This window comes from Heterocephalus glaber, unplaced genomic scaffold (genome assembly GCF_053883595.1).
Source record: "Heterocephalus glaber isolate CG9 unplaced genomic scaffold, H.glaber_assembly_v1.0 deba00000071, whole genome shotgun sequence".
Classification (NCBI taxonomy): domain Eukaryota; kingdom Metazoa; phylum Chordata; class Mammalia; order Rodentia; family Bathyergidae; genus Heterocephalus; species Heterocephalus glaber.
Genome location: NW_028258137.1, coordinates 9,529,746 through 9,549,969, shown reverse-complemented (window position 1 = coordinate 9,549,969; position 20,224 = coordinate 9,529,746). Strand labels below are relative to the sequence as shown.

Sequence of the window (20,224 nt, the reverse complement as noted above, 5' to 3'; positions counted from 1 at the left end):
AGAATTCTTTACCACCAGAACTGGGCATTCATGCCCAAGAGGCAAAGCCAGTTGCTAGTTAAAAATAGGAAGCCCTGGGGCTTGATCTCTGGTGGGATCTTACTTCAATTAAAGTTGGGTGCGTGGCAGCTGTTCAAGGACCAGACTACTCTTTAGGATGCTACCAAATGGTTTCCAGTTTGCTATTAGTTTAAATGTGTCCAGGAATATTACGGCTAACTCTTAAGATTTTATGGTAGGGGTATTATTTTATAGTGACAAATTATGGTGCCTCCCAGAATTAAGCAAACTGTTAAATCTCAGTTTCCCCTATACCTCATTCAAAACAAAATCAAAATACCATAGGCAGCACCATTAAAATGGACAAACATCAGTTCTCATCAGTTGCCCGTGAAAATCCTTTAACCATTGATCCTAGAGGTCTTTTAGTTTTGAGGATCTCTTTAGTCTTCATTTTTCCTAATTTTTGCAGCTAAGCCACACAGCAGTTTTGGAATAACATGTTTGATTTAACATTCACACATTCGAAATAGATATTATGCCTCCCTTACTTGGTATTCCTGCAGAGTTTCTCCTACTATTTTCATGTGGTATTAAGGAAACACTACCGCATTAGAGTTTTATATGTGATCAAACTAGAACTGTAAGAGTAGTTTCACATTCAGAAGATAATCTCATTCTAACTTAATTTCTCTTTCAGTTAAAGCAGTATTTCAAATGTAGAACTTATGGTTGCTATTTTCTTTGTGCACCAGAAATGCAGAAGTCTTGTAGGGAAGAAAATAATGCAGCACACCACATTTATATGTATGGCAATTTAAAAAAATGGGTGAAGTACATGAGCGTTACAGTGAGCTAAGGGCTGCGAGGTGGGATGATATTCTACTACAGTACATTCAGGTTATGCAAGAGACAAATTTAAGTGCAAGTGCTACAGGGAAAGAAATCTACTTACCTCCAATTTCTGGAGCCACCCCTTTCCCTCATTCAAACTACATCCTGATTTTTACTAATTAGGGAAATACATCTTCATTACAAATGCAAAAGAAAAAAAAGCAAAAGAATATTAGTTCTTGCCTTTTGAGCTTCTGGGACTTCTGTTCTGTTGATTTAAGAATGACTTAACAAATTTTCCATGGGCAAACACCTTATATTCTACTTCCATCTTTGAGACAGATTTTGGAATCTAAGCCATACATTAGACATGGATTCATGACAAACATTTAAAAATATTTGGGTCAAGAGGAAAGATGCACTTATGAGAAAAATTAGCCTGAAGATAAAGGTGTCATCACTGTTAGACACAGACAGTCAAGCCATGGAGTTTCCCCTGACCTTTAGTCAAATCAACCCTAAAAAAATCATTAATGGTGCCAACAAGAAGAGAGTTACATAGTATCTCATCATCAAACTTGTCTCCACATCTCCATCCATAGACTCCTCCCCCCCCTTTGACACTTGGATGTTCCTTTCTGGCTCCTAAGACCACGTCCTTCACCATGTGCCACATTCCATTTTACTTTACAGTATCACTGCTATAACTGGCCCCATCTCAGGAGATGGCTCTCCTGAGCCTTACTGAAACTTCCCTGTTTAATAGATCATCCCCATTAGCATCAGGTCATGCTATTATATTTCTCATCCTAAGACAAAACATTATCTGAATTCTGTACATCCCTCTACCTTGTGCCCTATTTTTCTGTTTCCCTCTGTAATAACAACAAAAAAATCCTCTAGGTTGTTTTTACTTTCTGTCTCCATGTTTCCTTATTTTCCCCGTGTTCTTTCTCAGATCTTCCTCCGCATCATGTCTTTGAAATTGTTCTTTCAAGGGTAGGGTGTCACACTAAATAATTAACTGTCCTCCTCATTATCAACCAGTCACTAGCATTAGATATAGCTGATCACTTCCTTTCTTTTCTCTGCCACCAGAATCTCATTCTGCTTTTTTCCAACTTCACTGGCCTTTATTCCTAGTTTCTTTTGCTGGATCCTTCTTATTTCCTATATGTTCAATGTCAAAGTGATTTCCAGCTTAAGTCAAATTTAAGCTTAACCACATGTGGTGAATGGCTACCATCCAGTATGTGCAGAAGTAGGTGAAACCTAGCCTTGAACCTTCACATTCACCTATTCCGCTGCCTAAATGGCATCTGCACTTGAATGCTGAAAAGTACACCCACGTCCAACACTGGCATCATCTTATTCTGTCCTCAGGAAGGCTGTTCCTCCCTCAGCCTTCACCATTTCATGAAATGGCGACCCCCTCCTTCTACCTCTGCAGTCCAACACATAACCTTAGAGTCACCTCGCACTCTTCCTTTTTCCACAACCTACACTGAATAGTCCAGGAAATAGACCATCTTTCCTCTCATCTACTCAGATCTTATGCCCCCTCTGTTACTGCCACTGCCGTCATCACTCTTCTGACTTCCATGATGAGGATGGTGAAGAAACCTCTCGGGCAGGAGGAGAAATCAGATCCTCCAGGGAAGAAGAGGAAATAGACTCTCGGGAGAAAATCATCCAGGGACAGTTACTTTACAGTTTGGGCACCAAGTGCTACAGTACCTACACGGGGAAATCCAATGATTCAGTGAGATCAATAATAAAAATCACATGACCACCTACAGCAGGATGGTCGCTGTAATTTAACAAAGTGTCTTAGTAATGATTTGAATGAAGAAGCCACAAAATAACAAAAAGAACTTAGGTTTTCTTGAGGTTTATTCTATTCCTCACAAAGGGACAAATCCTTTATGATGTTTCACACCTCCCTTTCCCCATAATTGAAAGGAAAATATGAAAAGATCCATGTAAAAGTAAAATACTAGAGCTAAGAGCAAGAACAGCACTAAGCAGAATATTTAAAGCAAGAAGGGAACTAATCTATTTCATAAATATCAAGAAATATTTTTTAATGTATCTGGCCAAAATGAGAAGAAAAATGACACAATTTACTGTAAATGTTCATAGGAAGCTGCAACTTTAAATTAATAACTCACAAGACACATAGTAGGTGGATATGTGTGTAGATGTGTGTGCTCTATTAGTTTTATCCCAGTAGCATATTACAGCATATTGTTCACGTTTACTTGAATACATTCAGTGAATAGATAAAATATAAATAGATAAAATAGTATAAATAGATAAAAGCCTCTCAGCCTTACAAAATCAGACAACTCAAGGCTTGACTTTAATGGCAACGTAGCTATAATTCACACCCAGAGTTTATGTGTAGTAACAGGCAGAAAGACAGTTTCTGCAGGAACCAATAGAAATCTGCCTTAAGAATTTATTTTAACGTGAGTTCACAAAGGCCTCTTAAAGGAAGAATTTAAACAAGTATGCACAGGGCCAACTATATAAAAAATGAGAATGTGCCAATTACAATTCAATTTCATTTGATTCTCAATGTAAGATACCCTCTGTCCTTTTCTTTATGCTGTATTGAGGAAGGAAGTAGTAAGAGCAGAGCACACAGCAGTTATCTTGTATCTTACTATTTGATGTTTGCAAACAATTTGTCTTCTGGAAATAAGAATATCTGCCTGGCCACTGGAATCTCTGTGGGTCTCTTCTGTTCTCACAGAGACTGAATTTGGTCACAGACACCAATTCTCACCATTCTCAGGAATGGCTATACAATTTGTAGGCCCAGCGCAAGATGAAAATTAAGAGTTTATCAGAGCAATAGAGGGTCTTCTGCATACAAACTTCTGAGTGCACCTTAGTAAATGCTATCCCCACGAAACCTCCCAGTCTAAACTTAACATCCAGGATTTTGCTCACCTGTATCAGCTGTAAGGCACAATTCACAATTTTTCAAACTCTAAATGACCCTGTCGTCAGTTCCTGTCTTCACAGATACACTCTGTAAGCCCCAATTTGGTGGCTTTGTTTGCACTGAAGTACCTCATGGGACCGTTACCATCACCGTAGCCACAGATAGCTTTTCGTGTCTCACTGTGAGGCAGGACACCCTGGAGAGAGGGTGTGGACCCCGCTGAGCCCAGCTTCCTCTTGGAGTGCTGAGGTCCCGCCTCAGAGTACGTGACTTGAGAGTGACAATGTCCACCACTCACGTCTATTTTAAAACCTTTCCAGTGACCGTCAGTTGCTCTTTTTAGCACTTGTGGAAAACACAAACAGGTCCTAGGAGCACCACAACCTTGACACCAGGGCAAAACATCACAATGCCGTGTGTGTGTTACTAGGAAATAAACTAAGGGTCTTCAGTCTGAATTACCTTAAAAAAAATTGTTTTTTAATTTTGAGACAGTCTCACTATGTCTCTAAGTTACCCAGCTGGGCATGAACTTGGAATCCTCTTGTCTCGGCCTCCCAGAGAGCTGGGATTACAAGCATGTGCCACAGCACCCCACTATAACAATGCCACTTTTAAACCACCTCACGCTACACATCAGGCCATCTACAGACCCAAGCTGTTAAGTGCACAAATTTGGAAAGACCGCCGGTGATGATTCAGTCTACTTAACTGGCCTCAGTCCAGAGAATTTTCCAGCCAACTGGCACTGGGTCTCTAATTTACAGCTGGCAAGCAACCTCCAGAAATGCTTCCAGGTCCTCGGTAGAACTGTTTAATGTCTACCTTTAACACACGAACCACCTGACTTCAGACACAACACTCAGCAGCTTTTGACCGCAGGGTGAAGAGTTATAAAATTTACAGCTTCTTAAGCTGAAAACCACAAACGGGCTGGAACCTACCAACCTCCCACCGCAGGAGAGGGATTAAAACAAAAGACACCGACAGCAATCATAGGCAGACACTTTTCTTTTGTTTTCACTTTTAGAATTAAAACTATAAATCCCTTCAACCAGCTTTGTATTTATTATTTAAGATTTTAAAAAAAGAAATGGTCCTGATTTTCCCCTGGAAACCAGAGTTTTTAAAGATGGACTTTTTATTTAATGCATGCTGAAAAACATGTTTGTTGCCTCCCATGATGTATTTGATTGCTTTAAAAATAACATGAGCAATTCCTACCGAAGGTTTTGTGGGTGCCAGGCAAAGCACTGTAATGCATTCTTGCATTTAAAATTGATATCAATATTGTGAAAAGGCTCTGTCAGTGTTCCAGCAGTGTAGATTAATAAAGCAGTTCCCAAGGTCAAATAGCTATAAGCAGCAGCACTGGACTGAACTCTGGTATGGTGAAGCCCTAAAACCTGATGTCTTGACTCTCCCAACTCGGGCTCTTAAGCTGAGACACTGTCTAGGATTTTGAGTGAAATTGTTAAAAACTGCGTTCTCTCTTGGAAAGATTTTATCACGGGGATGCAATAGCATGCCAAAACATTTGTTTTCTGATACTGTGTCCGAACCTGAAAGTTGTGTTTCCTTGATATGCTATTATCTAATGTAAGCACATATAATTCTTAATCTCCTCGAACTGTGCCCCCCCCAACCCACCGCATTTGTTTAAATGTTTTTATTTCCCTGCTGTTTGAGCAACTGAAACACAACAGACTTTATTGATTGGTCTTTCCTTGATAAACATCCAATTGCGCCATATGTTATATGTCTCAGAGAAGGAGTTTCGTGGTGCGGATTCGTGTTTTTGTAAGTTCATGTGGTTTTTGGAATCCCTTGCGATGTTAAAATTCAGCCAGTTTTCTTGCCTTCCTCTTGTTTGCTTCAAGGCTCGAAGAACATGACCAGGTATCATCATTGCTATTATGTGTGAGTGAGCTGGATTTGACAAGCGACAGTAACACAAAGACCCGGGCAGGGCCCTGGAAATGCATCCGTTAGGCAGTTCAAAGCTGTGGGCTGACACACTGAATTTCCACGATGTTCTAATTCAACTCGTCAACATTCCTCAGGGTTTAGTGAAGAGAATTAAATGGTGTTCTCCCACCTATCACAGAAGTATTTGCCGTGAATTAACCAGAGGCCCCAGCTTCAAACAGCAAATGGCCATTTCTAGACAAATGAAGTGCCATCTAGACAACACCATGGAATCGTCCTCTTGCGTCTCAGTTTTATATCATCTGTTCTGAATTAATTCTCCATTACTTCTTGCCTCTTTAGTATTTTGTGTCTTCATTCAGCCCATGCTACTTGGCTAATCTCCTTCCCCTTGCACTGATCTTATCTGGAGACACATCTTTACTCACTCTGGCCCCTTCACCTTGGGAAGAATTCAGCCGGCAGGGTTGAGAGGAAGGAGCTAGATGAGAAGGTAATTAATACTTTGTCAACCGCTGCTCACACACTGTCATCTCACTGATCAATGTGCCTGTCCACCTGGTCCCCAGCCACCCCATCATCTCCTTTTGCCAAAGAGTGGAAGAAGTTATTACAGTAATTTTCTTTAGATGTCTTTTCCTGCCTTGGAACTAGCCTGGGGTTAACCTATTTCTCACTTACTGTCATTGGAAACGTGGCTGCTTTTCAGTTCCAGGAGCCTCCCTGCTATACTATCAAACGGGAATAAGGTTTCAAAGAGTTAAACACCCCCTTCTGCCGCCCAGCACAGAAAAAAGATCCCTAACATAAAGGAAAGTGGTTTAGTTTTTAAACTTCTTTTCTTTTTAAAAAGGCCAATGCTGTAAAAATCCAAGTGATCATATTTCAGTTATAGAAGAGCAACAACCTGTGTTATCATGTCCTCCTGAATCGCTCTGTTTATCAGAGGGGATGAAGTCACTTTATAATGAAACACTCAAGCTGAATTTCCTCACTTACACTCCAGCCACATGACACTTTGATAGAGAATATGACTCATTTATTGTTTGGTGTGTGTATGGGTGCATGTGTGTGTGAGAGAGAACAAAACTGAGACGGAGAGAAACTGAAGGAGGGGGAGGACGAGGAGAGAGGGCATGAGTTAGCAAGACAGCTCATCCCTCTTCTGAAGAATACGTCGTCTCTAAATGGACACCTTAGCTAATCACGGAATAAAAGAATTTTTGTGTTTTAAACCTTACTGCCAGTCCTACACTTGTCTAATAAACAAGCCAATTCCACAGTGCTTAAACAAAGAGCTAAGTCAATGACCCTAAATTACCTACATCAAAATCTCAAAATAAGAAAAACATTAGGTTTTCAGCCACACTCGCAAAGCCCAGCCCATAAACATCTATCTCAGATTAAATGACTGTTTTCCAACCAACTCATGTGCAGATTTCAACTCTGACTCCCAATTTTCACATTTCTATCATTTCAGAATGAAATCCCACATTCTCCAAGACACAAACTACGTTTAGTTATCTGGAGACGTAGGATTCACAAAGACTTAACTGTTCTTGTTCTCCAACCCAACAAAATAAACGTAACACAGCAACCAATACATAATGCGCTGAATGTATTGAAATATAAATAAATACGAATCTAAATCTTTCAGATGACTAACGAATGCATGAGTTCAATGATAGAAATTTTAGTTTTTATGCCAGGCTTACATGGCAGAGAATTAGGCAAACGGAAATTATCTAGTTTTGTAAAAGCTGTATCTGTAGTGATCTCAGAAGACCAATGATCGCCAAATAAATATTTCTTTCTCTTCATGCTGGATGTATACATGAATATTTTTTTCCCTGTGCAATGCAGAAATATAAGTCATTTTTATGTACATGTGTATGTGTTTCAAAATAGAAACTTGATTGATGGGCTTAAATAATGCCTAGAAAACTTAGGGCCTAAGACAATCACACAATCTTTGAGTATCTTCAGGGATTTCCCTTGGCCACTGCAGAAATCAGTGACACCAGCACTGTTTAAGCTGACATCCACCTGCTGCAAATGTTGAAATCATGCAGAGTCAGGGATCCAAGGGGAATGACTGTCTGCAATACAGACCGCATTTTCCAATTGGACTGGCTCATGACTTAGTGATAAAAGTAAAAGTCTGCTTTCTATTTAGTTTAAACTTTGAGCTCCCCATGAAGACATCCTATAAAGTCCTGACATATAATGATAACCAGAATCAGAAGACACTTTTATTTGGTGTCAGGCCAGGCACTGATTTCTTGGGGTTAACTGATAGTGGTCAGTTACTCCCAGGACTGCATTTCTCTGCTTTGCACTGAAAGACACCCAGGAACGTGTGGAAAGATCTGGTAACAACCCCCCACCCTAGGAAGACAAGCTCACCTCTCAGCTTGAGGTGAGTGTGCTGTGAACTAAGTGGTTGGCAACTTCCTATGGTAAATTATTCACACTGAGTTAGGCGAGTACTTTAGGAAGCATATTGATTCCCCAAATGCATTTCAGGAGATCAAGTTTCATTGCTTTAAATGCAATTCACTGTATTTAACTTCAAACTGTAAGGTTCTGAGCCCAGTGTTGGAGATGGTGGTTTTTAAAACATGTGTCACAGAAGCCCAGGGATTTCAGACAACTTCCAGGCCACCATGGGGCAAGGAGAGGCTGGGCTCTGGTCGCAGGCTCTCAACTTCGGTGAGAGAAGTTTTCATTTGCTTTACTTTTTGCCTGCATGTAAAGAATTTCAATTTAAAAGAAGATTGCACTTTCTAAATGATTGAATTTATCACTGGACAATATTCACATGTGTGGGTGTTTTCTACAGTGTTCTAGATACTATGCCAGTTATGAAAGCTACAGAGATAAATAAGTCATCAGTTGATAGAAAAGTGATTCAGGACAATGTTGTAGGATATAGTGGAAGGCATTAGTACAGCCTATGGAAATTTTTTTCGGAATGTGGAATTTGGGACTCAAAAAATTTAAATGATTCATCCAAAGTAATACAATCGCTGATCTACTGTCACCAACTATTTATAGCATTGCTCCCTGCCTGACCCATAATGCTTCCCAAAGCAATGGGAACCACATACCAAAACTTGCATTATATTCGCTAAAGACTGGAGACCATGAAGTTTGGGCAGCATAATTTAGATCTCAACCACTGGTGTGTCTTCGGCACTTAGAACAGGACTGGGTGTCAAGGGGTGCTCAACAAATATTTAACTTTTTTTTTCTTTTTTTGGTACTGGGGATTGAACTCGGGTCCTTGCGCTTGTGCAGCAGGCGGCGAAACCACTGAGCTAAATCCCCAGCCTAACTTTTTTGTAATTAGACACTGAAGAGAAATAAAGGGAAGAAAATTGCTTTAATAATAGTTACCTAAATCAGTACCCACTAAGGTGGCTGAAGACAGAAATTCATTAAGACCTTAGGACGATATGATGCAATATGTACGAGTGGGAGACACAGACAGACCTTGTCTGCACAGTGCCATCCTTATGAGTCCGGACAAACACACCCTTCTGCTGAATTTTACACTACAATAAGAGCTCAGAGAACAGGCAGTAATTTTAAGTGGCCAAAGGAGAAAGTGTTTCTGTTCAAAGACATATACTTTCTGTGGGGAGAACAGCAGTTTTCATTTTGGTAGGTTCCCACACACTGATTTTAGCCTCCCACAGGATCGTAAAGCATAGTCAACATATTTTTATATTGGAGTGAACATATTTTTGGCTCTGAAAGTGTTCATTTTGGTTCAATTCATAGCTGTTGTATGGAAAAGTGTATGAACTTTATTTAACTTCCTTTAAAGAATAAAGCCATGGATCACTTGGACATTAAGAAATAGTCTAGTATTGGAAAATGTAATTTATTAGTTATTATAACTTTAGGATTATAAAATAACTGTGTTTTATCAGTTTTGGAGAGATATAAGCATGTGATTAAAACTGATTAGAAACTTAATAATCTCTAAAAAACAATAGAGTGGACTTAAATATGAAAGGCATTAACCAAAGTTCTTCTCAAAGAGAAAAGAGACATCATATTGGATAACTGGATTGGGTTTTTTAGCTTCAAATATATTTGCAACTTTTTAATGAAGCCATAACTCTTAAAAATACAAATAAGGCATGTCCAGTTAAGCATGCAAGTTTCCTTTTAGACTGTTTTCTGACAGATCATATTTCTAGGACATTAATTTATGCTTCTATAGATAGATTAAGTACACAAAGGAAGTCTGGAAAACAATAGCCAAACAGGTGTGACGTTACTCCACCACGGTGAAGCTGTAATTTTACATTATGTGATATTACTGTAGCTATTATTATGTATAATAAAAAAGTATTTAAAAATATTATGCATATCCAATCAAACCTACCACACATTATGACTTTATTTAGATCTACCCAATATTTTTCCTTACATGTTAATTGTTGTCATTGTTCAAGGAACTGTTTGGACTTATGAAAAGATAGATTGTTGAACCTGATCAATTTTAGAGAACTGCATTCCCATTTGAGGCCATTTCCCAAAAAAGACTTTGAAGTATCAGGAAAAAATTTTGTACCTGGTGAACAACTCAAGGGTTTAGTTTTTATGTAGGCTAAATAATGTGGCTGAGTGAGATACAGAACTGTGCGCAGATTAAACAAGGGAGAAGTCAAAAGGCTCAGTTTGATACTGCTTTACTGTTCAGCAGCAGCATATCAGTTGTCTGTTTAATTTGATCAATACAGACAACAATGGGGTCCTTCAAGTCTTAAAGATGAAAGTAAGAAGGAACTCAGTTCCTCAGCTTTGTATTTCCCATCATGTCTTGTTCTGTGTTGTGGTTTTTCTGCAGAGAGAATATATGCTTAACAGCAAAGCTTAAATTACAAACAACTGTGAAAACTTGGAACAGTTTTGTGTTTATGCACAAAATTTCAGAGAGTAACAATACAAAGATGGTTGCTTGTTGTGGAGTAGTAAGAAAACCTCTTTTTCATCAGGAATGGTTTGCACTTTGTGCTGAGTGTTCATGGCTGAAGCCCTAAGAGGCATCTAGGCCTTCTTTGTTCTCTAGGTTCCTTTCAGCCACAGAGCTGTGTATGTATACGATTGTCTAGTGGTGCATAAGGGCCTCTTGGCACCACTAGCAAAGCTCCGTTTCTCTAAAAGTGACGCCTTTCAAGCTAAACAGACTTCTCAAAAGGAAGGGAAGTGGCTGCTCAGATACTTGATAGAAAACAAGCAGGAAACAAATACATCTTTTAAAAAAAAATGGAGAAAAAGATCCTAGGAATCTTCAACAGGGGAGCCAACTTTTATGCCTTACATTTAATTAAAGTGTAATTTCAAGGACTGGATTACTTGTCGACCTCCGGATAGTTTGATTCAGAATTTCCAATCTCTTCCTCTAAAATAAACAGCCAAAAGAGATGAAGAGCATCTCCTGAGGACCACCCCTCTCTCATAAGTGTGGTGAGATCTTCAGGGGGGTCTCCCACCACAGAGACAGACGTGATGGGACCTAGTATATCTCAGGTCTGGATGAAAATGGGACATTGACTCATGATCAAGGTCTACCGCTGAGTCTGCAAACACAAATATCTACTGGGGCCAGAGGTTTCTTTTTTTGTTAATAGAAAAGAGATCTAAAAATCCATGCTTTTATAAGAAGTCAGCTGATATTAAAGCACTGATCTATTTTATTTTAATATTATGTGATCTGAATTTGGCCTTTGATCATCAATTTGGTACCTAGAGTCTGAGGTTTAGTTTTAGTTTTTGTTTTTTTTAAACGCATATGATAGGCTCAGAGACAAAATAATGATGGTAATAAAGATCAGGTGCTACATATTTTGTAAGTGCTGAAATTATCCTTACGATTGCTGTCATCGTGTATATTCTTTTCCCATTTTACAAATGTGGAAGTTAAGCAACAGAGATTAAGGATCTTGTCCCCAAGTTCCATTAGTTAGTGAAGAATATGTGCTTTTAACCTTTGAATCTGAAGTTACACATGGTTATTGATGTTAACTATCTTCTACTCCTTTTCCTCAGTAAATGTTTAAAAATAGTGCTACTGGATAATTCCCATGTGGAGAGTTGTCTTCGTTTTATACCACAGTAGCTCACAAGAAACATCTCTATCAGCACCAAATATTATTCTGACATTGTAGGAAATGCTGTAGTTTTCAAATATGAAGACACTGCATGGTCTTGAAACTATGAAACAGACATTTAGCAGGTTTCTCTGATTGCTTCCAGAAACTATGGCAATACTTGTAAATTATACTCTAAAATGAATTTGCATAGCTTTTGAGTAGGGGATTCAGACACAGATTTTAAATGCATTGCAGTCTGGAAGGAAAAGTACAGCTGGTGCAATCTTGAAAAAAAAAAAAAAGAAAGAAAGAAAAGCAGCACCAGCAGCTTGCATGCCATTTCTACTGCCACAAGCAAAGACAGCTCCACTGCCCTGGGTCAGGTGCACAGGTGCAGGGCAAAGACGCAGGAGAAAATGCCAGGGTGATGACAGGTGAGTGTCCACTTCAAGCTCCCTGGCACCTGTGTGCGGTCCCAGGTGTGTCCCTCTATCGGTGGTGTCAGCCAGGGTTCAAGAGTTCCTTCCCAAGGCAGATTCTTGACATGACAATTACTTGGCTACTCCCAAGAGGGCTGCTTTATTAAAGAAAACTGGGACTTACAGGCTCTTCTCGGTTAACGAGTGATCCATTTGTGTATCACTTCAGTCATTTTCAGGAACTGAATCAAGTATCCATGCCAAGGTGTTGATGCTCTTTGAACACACACTCGGCTGCATGCTGATGGCCACTCTTGACTGTCCAAGATGCATCTCCAATAGCAGGCAGCTAATGTGACAATCTGTCCCCTCCCTAACCCTATTTCCAGGCGTCCTCAAGATACTTATAGTGGTAAAAACACCCACCAGATGCTCAAAGCCGCAGCCTGAGATCATTTCTCAACACAGCCTTCTCCCCAGAGTCCATATCCCATTCATTTTTAGAAATCTTTCCAACAACTTTCTATGCTCAGGCCATAAGGTTGTACAAGCAAATCCATACTTAACTCCACAGTGTCATCTTCTAGCACTTCTAGTTTTATCTTCTAGAAGATCAGTTTATTTTTTCCCCAATTCACTTCAGGTCTTTCCAGTCACTTATCTGCACAGCAGCTGCTGAAGATTTTTAAAACACTCATTTTGGTAAGATTCTGATGTTGCTCTTAGCATGAAATCCAAACTCTCTACCATGGTTTATACTCTTATGGTGGTCTGTTCCTCCTACTATATTTATCCCACAGCCCAATACTCTTTTTTTACCACAAGGTTCTAAAACAAGATGAGTGTGGTATCGTATGTCTGTGATCCCAGCATTCTGGGAGGCTGAGGCAGGAGAATCCCAAGTATGAGCCTAGACTGGGCAGCTTAGTGACTTAGCAAGATTCACTCTAAAAAATAAAACAAATTAAAGGCTGCAGATGTAGCTCATTGTGAAGGCCCTGTGTTCACTCCTCAGTATCTCTCTCTCTCTCTCTCTCACACACACACACACACACACACACACACACACACACACAATTCTAAAACATGGGGTTTAAATTGCTGTTTTCTTTACCTAACTTGCTTGGGCCCTTCACCTGGCTGGTACTTCACATCCTCAAATTTCACCTCAGAGAACGTTCCCCACCATTCCCTAATCCAAGGCAATCCCTCTCTTTATTTTCTTACAATGATTTCCTTCCCAACAACTTATCCTGATCTATAACTCTGTGTTCATTTACATATTTATTTATGTAACACTATACTGTACTTTCCAACACTCTAAGTTTCATAACAAAGAGATTTATTATTTTTTGCCTTTCAGTCCACAGCTACTGTTACTGTGGGACACAACGGAAGCACAGAGCATGAGATACAGAAGGACTCAATGACAATTTAATGCATAGGTATTCATTTTTCCACTTTCTAAAGTCCTAGCCGACCTGAGAATCCATTAGGGAAACTTCAAGATGTCATCTAAATTCCCCCCAAATAACTCAACACACATGGAATGCAAACTCCCACACATGGGGTAAGAGTAATTCATTTTCATTGCTTTCACCACTGAACTGCGGAGAGCTGCAGAAGGTCACTACCAACATCACAGCAGCATGGTAGTTGTCCGGAGAATTATCCATCCCACTGCACATGGGAATGAGCCTGAGAATAAATCGAGGGCTTCTGTTTAGACAGAAAGAAAACCTGTCTCTGAAAATTGCTTTATTAATTATGGAGCTGAACAAATACCTTGGGTGATAGGGAACCTAGCATGGTGTAAGACTCCCCACAGAAACATGAATTATGCTTTCCTCAGCACTAAGAATATGAATATATATAAAATATATATATTATATATAATTTTACCAAAACCCATCAAATAATCTTCTCATAGCTATCTCTTAATATTCAATTTTTAGACAACCCAAGGCAAGGATAGGCTGATTGTGAATGGCATTTTTTGATCTCTAGTTCTGAGAGTTGATTATTTTCCAGCTAGGTCTTATTTTTGGGGAAAGAGGGTGCTTACAATTGATCAGTACAAGATCACAGCACAGGAAGAAGGGGAACATTACAGCCTCAACAGTTGTGATAGTAATAGCCACATCAATCTGATGCTTCCTGTGTTTGAGAGCAGTAGGATTGGACTGAGTGTAGCTATCATACTCTGGAGTAGAAAAGACAGGATACTAGTTCACCTCTGCTCTTTCCTGGCAGTATGAGTTAGGGTCATCTTTTAACTTTTCTTGACATTTGATTCCCTATTCTGGCAAGTCAGTGGGTTAAGTGCTGTGGTTTAGATAAGTGTCCCCTTGATAACCCATGTGTTAAAGACTTGTTCCCCAGTTTGTAATGCAATCAGGAGGTGGTGGACTCTCTTATATACTGGGATACTGACTCCTTTTTTCTCTTGCTTCCTGGCTACCATGAGATAAAAGCTTTTTCCACTGCGTACTGCCACCATGATAACACTGCCTCACCACAGGCCCATAAACAACAGGGCCAACTGACCATGGACTGAAACCACCAAAACTGTGAGTCAAAACAAACCTTTCTTCTTTACAAGTTAATCGAATCAGGTATTTTGTCACAATAACAGAAATCTGACTTAGTAAGTTTTGCACTCCAATTGTACAGGCAAAAAATTGAAGCTTGAAATGATTACCAAGAATGCCCTAGTTGTATATGTGTTCAGCAAGTGGTAGACCGTATCGTTTCTATACAAACTGAAGTAAGACACTTGCCCTGTGAGAATAAACCATAAATGCCATTTTAAAAAGAGGGAAAAAAGCAAACTCAAAGACGTGACTAAAGAAAATCCACATATGGTGATAATCTTGCAGAGTTATTTGCAGATGTATTGGCTATATTATCATCATTGCCCACGAAGATATTTTTCTTTTCTTTTCTCTGGGGAAAGTGCAACCTACAAAATCACAGTGGTGCAGCCTGACTAAAACTCAGCTGACACTCAAGCAAGCATTTTCTCTACTATATAATTCTGCCTCATAGGTCAGCTGACCTGCAGTGAACAGCTACAAGGGTTATCTAAATGACAGACACAGACAAACTGGAATAACCAAAAAAGCATTTCTGCTATATTCCTTTGCATTCATGAAAGCCCCAAATAATGGTGAAAGGCTGGCATCCTCATGTGAAAATCAACACATTCTCTTAACAGCCCATTGGGTTTCTGTCTTTTCCCCCCAGTGGAAGTGCTGTCTTCTCCTGCTTACACTTTGAAAATGAGCCTATTGGGAAACAAATTTGAAGTGAAAGGGTCAGAGTGCTTTCAGCTCACTCAAATTGGAGTCCTCACGATAAATGTAGAACAAAGCATTGAGAAATGAATGAACTGAAAGGGCTTACTTCGAAGACCAGTGTCTCGTTCGTGGGTCCTGGTGCATACAGGCGTTCCGGGTGGTTGAAGGAGCGCTGATATTCAAACATGGTCCCAGCAAAAGGGAACTCCCCCGGCCAGTCAATGCTCCAGCCGCCTGTGAGGTAATACCTCTGGCTAAGGCTTCGCACGGCAAGGTAACTGGAGGATATCTGGAGCTCTTGGATCTCAATGCTTCGGGCACCAGCTGGAATGATGACCACTGGATAATATTCTAAATGGGAAGAATAGAACAGCTCTGAATTCTACTCTGTGCATTAGAGAAGGGGGACCAGAAATGCCCAGAGCCATGCAATGTCCATTTTCTTAGAGTGGAGTTTTTGGACTACTGACTGACATTCAGTCCCATGCTATGAAGAGCAATCATTTCATTTTTCCAAGGGGTAGAAACATTAGAGGAAGATGCAGCTTTCCCAGTATGTTACTAAGCATGTGTCTGTAGGCAGAAGACACACTCTTCTCCTCCCAAGGCCAAGTGAGGCCACAAACTCAGGAATGCCCTTTGGCCTTTCTAACCTAGCTAGAAGAAATTTAAAGCTATGTGTTCTCAACCAGTAATTTTCCAAAACTCAAGAAGTTTGGATAATTGCTTCTAATATTCATGTACCGCTGTGGACCAGATCCTCTGAGTTTTACAATGTCTTTCCCTTCCTCCAATCCTGGGGAATCAAACCCAGGCCTTGCCCATATTAGGCAAGCATTCTACTCCTGAGCTACACCCTCAGCTCTTTTATTTTGAGATAAGGTTTTCCCAAATTGCCCAAGCTGGCCTTGAATTTACCATCCTCCTGCATCAGCCTCCACTAGCTGTGATTACAGGCATGTGCCACCATGCCCAGGTCACAATATGTTTTTTTGTTTAACAAATGAGTTTGGGGCATATGATAGATAGCCTAATTGTCATATTTAGACCACAAAGTAGGAAGGCATTCACTCAACACACTTCTGACCTATAATGTACTGTCAAAAATTCTCACCAACAATAGTTCTGTCATCCTTTGTTCTTGCATGAGTGACAAAAGCAACCTTCTGTGTTTCAGTCACCATTTTAATGTGACTCAGACACATTCGGTGGCAAGTTTTGCTTCAGCAGCGATGACAATGAAAGAGCAGCGTCTCTTACCATTTGCTTTATGCTGGTTGAGGTACAGCCCTTTATAAAACTTGCAAGTTGAATTATCACCTTTGCAGACGCCGCAGGCATCCAAAACTGCTTTGGACCCAAGTTCGTGATCACATCCTACTGGCTGTGGGAAAGAAAGTTAGAAAATCATCACAGATCAGAGAAGCCAACAGCTAAGAATAACTATGAGGTGTGTGGTTTTCTGTCTTTCCAGAACATCAGAGAGGCAGGACAGCTTATGGTTAAAACCACAGTCTCTAGTTTGACTGGGGTTCATGTCTTTCCTCTGCTATTATTAGATGCATGACTGAGCAAGATACAGAACTTATCTATTGCTTAGATTCTCCATCTGCAACAGTGGAATAGAAGAGCTCTCTTCTAACACGGGGTGAGATTTCCAAGCTAGTTCCTTGACTAAACCATAAAAATGTGGACAATAATACACATACACGTGCATCTGCACCCACACCCTAAAAGGATCGAAGAGCTCACAGACAAATTTAAACGAAAGAAAAAGTGAGTACTGGGCCAGGGATTTAGCTCAGTGGTTCTGTCGCCTGCCTCGAAAGCACAAGGTACCGAGGTCGATCCCTGGTACCCCCCCCCCCAAAAAGGAAAAAATGAGTACTCAAGGAGAAAAGAAAAATAACTAGAAATAAATAGTTACAAGGGCTGAGGATGTAGCTCAGTGGCATCGTGCCTGCCTGGCAAGCTCAAACTCCTAAATTCGAACCCTAGCACCTAAATAATAAATAAACCATCACACTAGTTCAAAATGTATCTGTGAGGTTCTAACAATGCAGTGAGTATAATTAGTAGACAGGCAGTAAAAGTTTACCACAATTGTTACATCTACTATATTAACATAAAATATATCATTATTTCAATTTATTACAGTGGGAAATAGAATGAAAGAGAAATTAAAATGATTGGACAGGAACCCTGCAAAAGAACCAATGGGATTTTAGAGCTGGTATTCATATCCAAGTGGAACGTTTTGCCTGCTTTCCCTAATGCCTGTACAGGGCCTCCCCTTCATGGTATACATTTACATGTAGAAACATCAGCGTGGCCAGACCCCAAGGTGGAAATGTTCTCTTACTTCACAAATCCCATCGATACAGATGTCATTTTTGTGCGGGGAACAAGGAGTCCCATCTTTGACCTTGCCGGACATTGCAAAAAAAAATTCAAAGTTCTCGGCCTTACAGTACAGTTTACATCGATCCTCCTCTAGAAGTAAAAAGATCGAGAGGATAAGGTCAAAAGGAAATTGTAAGGAAAATTATGCAACTGTGAAGGGATCAATTAAATTTACTCAAGAATCTATCGTGATCAAAACGGACAATGCTATACACAGCTTTGTACACCTGTGTGTGTACAATAACAATATATCCATGGAGCCTTTAAGAATATGAATCCCATTTAACAATTCAAGGGCTCAGGGCCGGAGCACTTGCCCAGCATGGGCAAGGTCCTGGATTCAATCTCCAGCACTGCAACACAAAGACCATTTAACAATCTCTATAAAGCTGATTTCATATTAATACACAAAGATTTTAATCCTTAGTAACAGTTACTAGACACATGGTTGGTAAGCTGTATAGCTAGCCTCCCTTGAATAGTAAATATTCTATACTTCAGAGGTCTATGGTCAGCCATTGACAATATATAAATGAAGGGGTGCTGCTGTGTTCTCAAGAAACTTTTTAACATGTTCCCTCTAGCTTGAACTACTGGTGGTACATGCATGCCTGTCCCATTGTGTGGCTTGTACCCCAGCGCTACATGCGCAACTGTCCCATGATGCCCAGTGGGACAGTCACGAATGTACCTTTGCTGATGCAGACCTACTTGGCTGCCAGACATACAAATTACAGCCCTGTCTAGAATGTGTTAAAAAACAGATGAAGCCATAGTTTGATGACCTTTATTTAGGACTGGATTACTTTAGTTAGTCAGGTTTATAAATAAGAAAAATTTTAGTCACTTCTGAAAACCAGCATAGGCCCAATAATGATTTTTTTTTTTTTTTTTTTTTTGGCACTAGGGATTGAACTCAGCACCTTGCACTTGTGAGGCAGGTGGTGGAACCACTGAGCTAAATCCCCGGCAAAGGCCAATAATGTTTATAAAATGAATAAGGAGCAAATAAACTAATCCTGAGGTCTGAAAAAGTAACTTTCTATTGACCAGTAAGCCCCTGAGAAGTTGCTGGTATCCCAGGCAAAAGAAAAAATAACTTTACAGAGTTCTTGTTATCAGAAACGAGTTATTATGCCAATTCTCCAAGAGAATGAATTCTCTTTGGCCAAAAATTCCAGATGATATTTTTCACATGAGACCTTACGTAGGTGACACTGAGTGATATCCCTAACAACAGTTTTATAACAAATGTGTAAACAGTTTGCAAACAATCATGATTCATGAAATCACTCAACAAAAGACAAAGTCAAAACTTGAGCATGGAAGAAATTAAATTATTATGGTTGAAATATGTAGATGTGTGGGTAGGTTAAAAGTTTTTCTTTCCACTATGCTTTTAAGGAACAGCTTTATTTAATGCCTCCTAATTTTTGCACATGAGATTAGGAAGTTGGATGATACAGTCAGACTCTCTTTTCTCTGTCATTCCCAGGAATTAAGTTCTAGGGAGCTTGGTTTTGCCAGCACAGACGCCTGGGCAAGTTTATGAACTATTTCATTAGAAAGAGCAGAAGAGAAAAACACTAAGAAGGGGAAAAAAGCTCACTGTCGTAGAAGAAAGATTGTACACATTTATGAATAAAGTTTTTCCTTGTTTTTCTTAACTTCAGGAATGCTGCAGACCTTCCAGTTGCCTGTCCCTTCCCATACAAGCGCCAGAAGGAGAGACAGATCAGAGCCTTCAGTTTGCTGTCTCCCTGCAAGAGGGTGTGAGGCCCTAAGGCTGTCGATGATGCTTTCTTCCATGCTGTCCTGTGCAAAGAGAGCTCTGCAGACACAGATAGCAGAGTGAATGAATGAAACAGGAAGCTCTCTGCTTAGTGAAAAAGGCAAGACAATTAATGAAATAACACTGAAACCAGAAAACATTTTCTAAGTTACCACACTTACCTAAGGTTCTCTTTATGTATCCAACACTGAATCTATTTAAAGAATAACAGAACAGATTCCCTAAACACTGCGCTTGAATGAAAGAGGTAATGTGGGAAAGACCACAGAGTATATCAGAAGCCAAAGCAAAGAACAAAGGAAATATGAAGGGAATGACAACAAAATCTTACAGGCAGAACTATAGACAGGAAACAGGGAATTATGGGAATATAAAACCGAGAAAAAGTAAATCTTTAGAGGGTAGAATTGGGAGCAACTCCAGCTCTTCCATCAAATCATTTGCCAGACCCTACTGTGCACAACCCTTCCTGGTAAAGTGATGAG

The 20,224-nt window shown here is 39.8% G+C and overlaps 1 protein-coding gene and 1 long non-coding RNA gene across 3 annotated transcripts in view; one reads left to right on the top strand and one right to left on the bottom strand.

Moving 5' to 3' along the window:
* The window catches only part of Adamts18 (ADAM metallopeptidase with thrombospondin type 1 motif 18), a 138,135-nt gene that overhangs the window by 19,184 nt on the left and 98,727 nt on the right, over positions 1-20,224 (bottom strand). For both annotated transcript variants that reach the window (XM_013071480.3, XM_004842818.3), the window contains 3 exons: positions 17,907-18,037; positions 16,805-16,928; positions 15,651-15,895 (listed from right to left, as the gene is read on the bottom strand). In XM_013071480.3, coding sequence (XP_012926934.2) covers positions 15,651-15,895; positions 16,805-16,928; positions 17,907-18,037 — 500 coding nt within the window. The remainder of the gene's footprint in view (positions 1-15,650; positions 15,896-16,804; positions 16,929-17,906; positions 18,038-20,224) is intronic.
* On the top strand, positions 5,140-17,191 carry LOC147830599 (uncharacterized). The gene is made up of 3 exons (XR_015448527.1): positions 5,140-13,690; positions 14,713-14,815; positions 16,873-17,191. It is a non-coding gene; the product is annotated as an uncharacterized LOC147830599 (long non-coding RNA).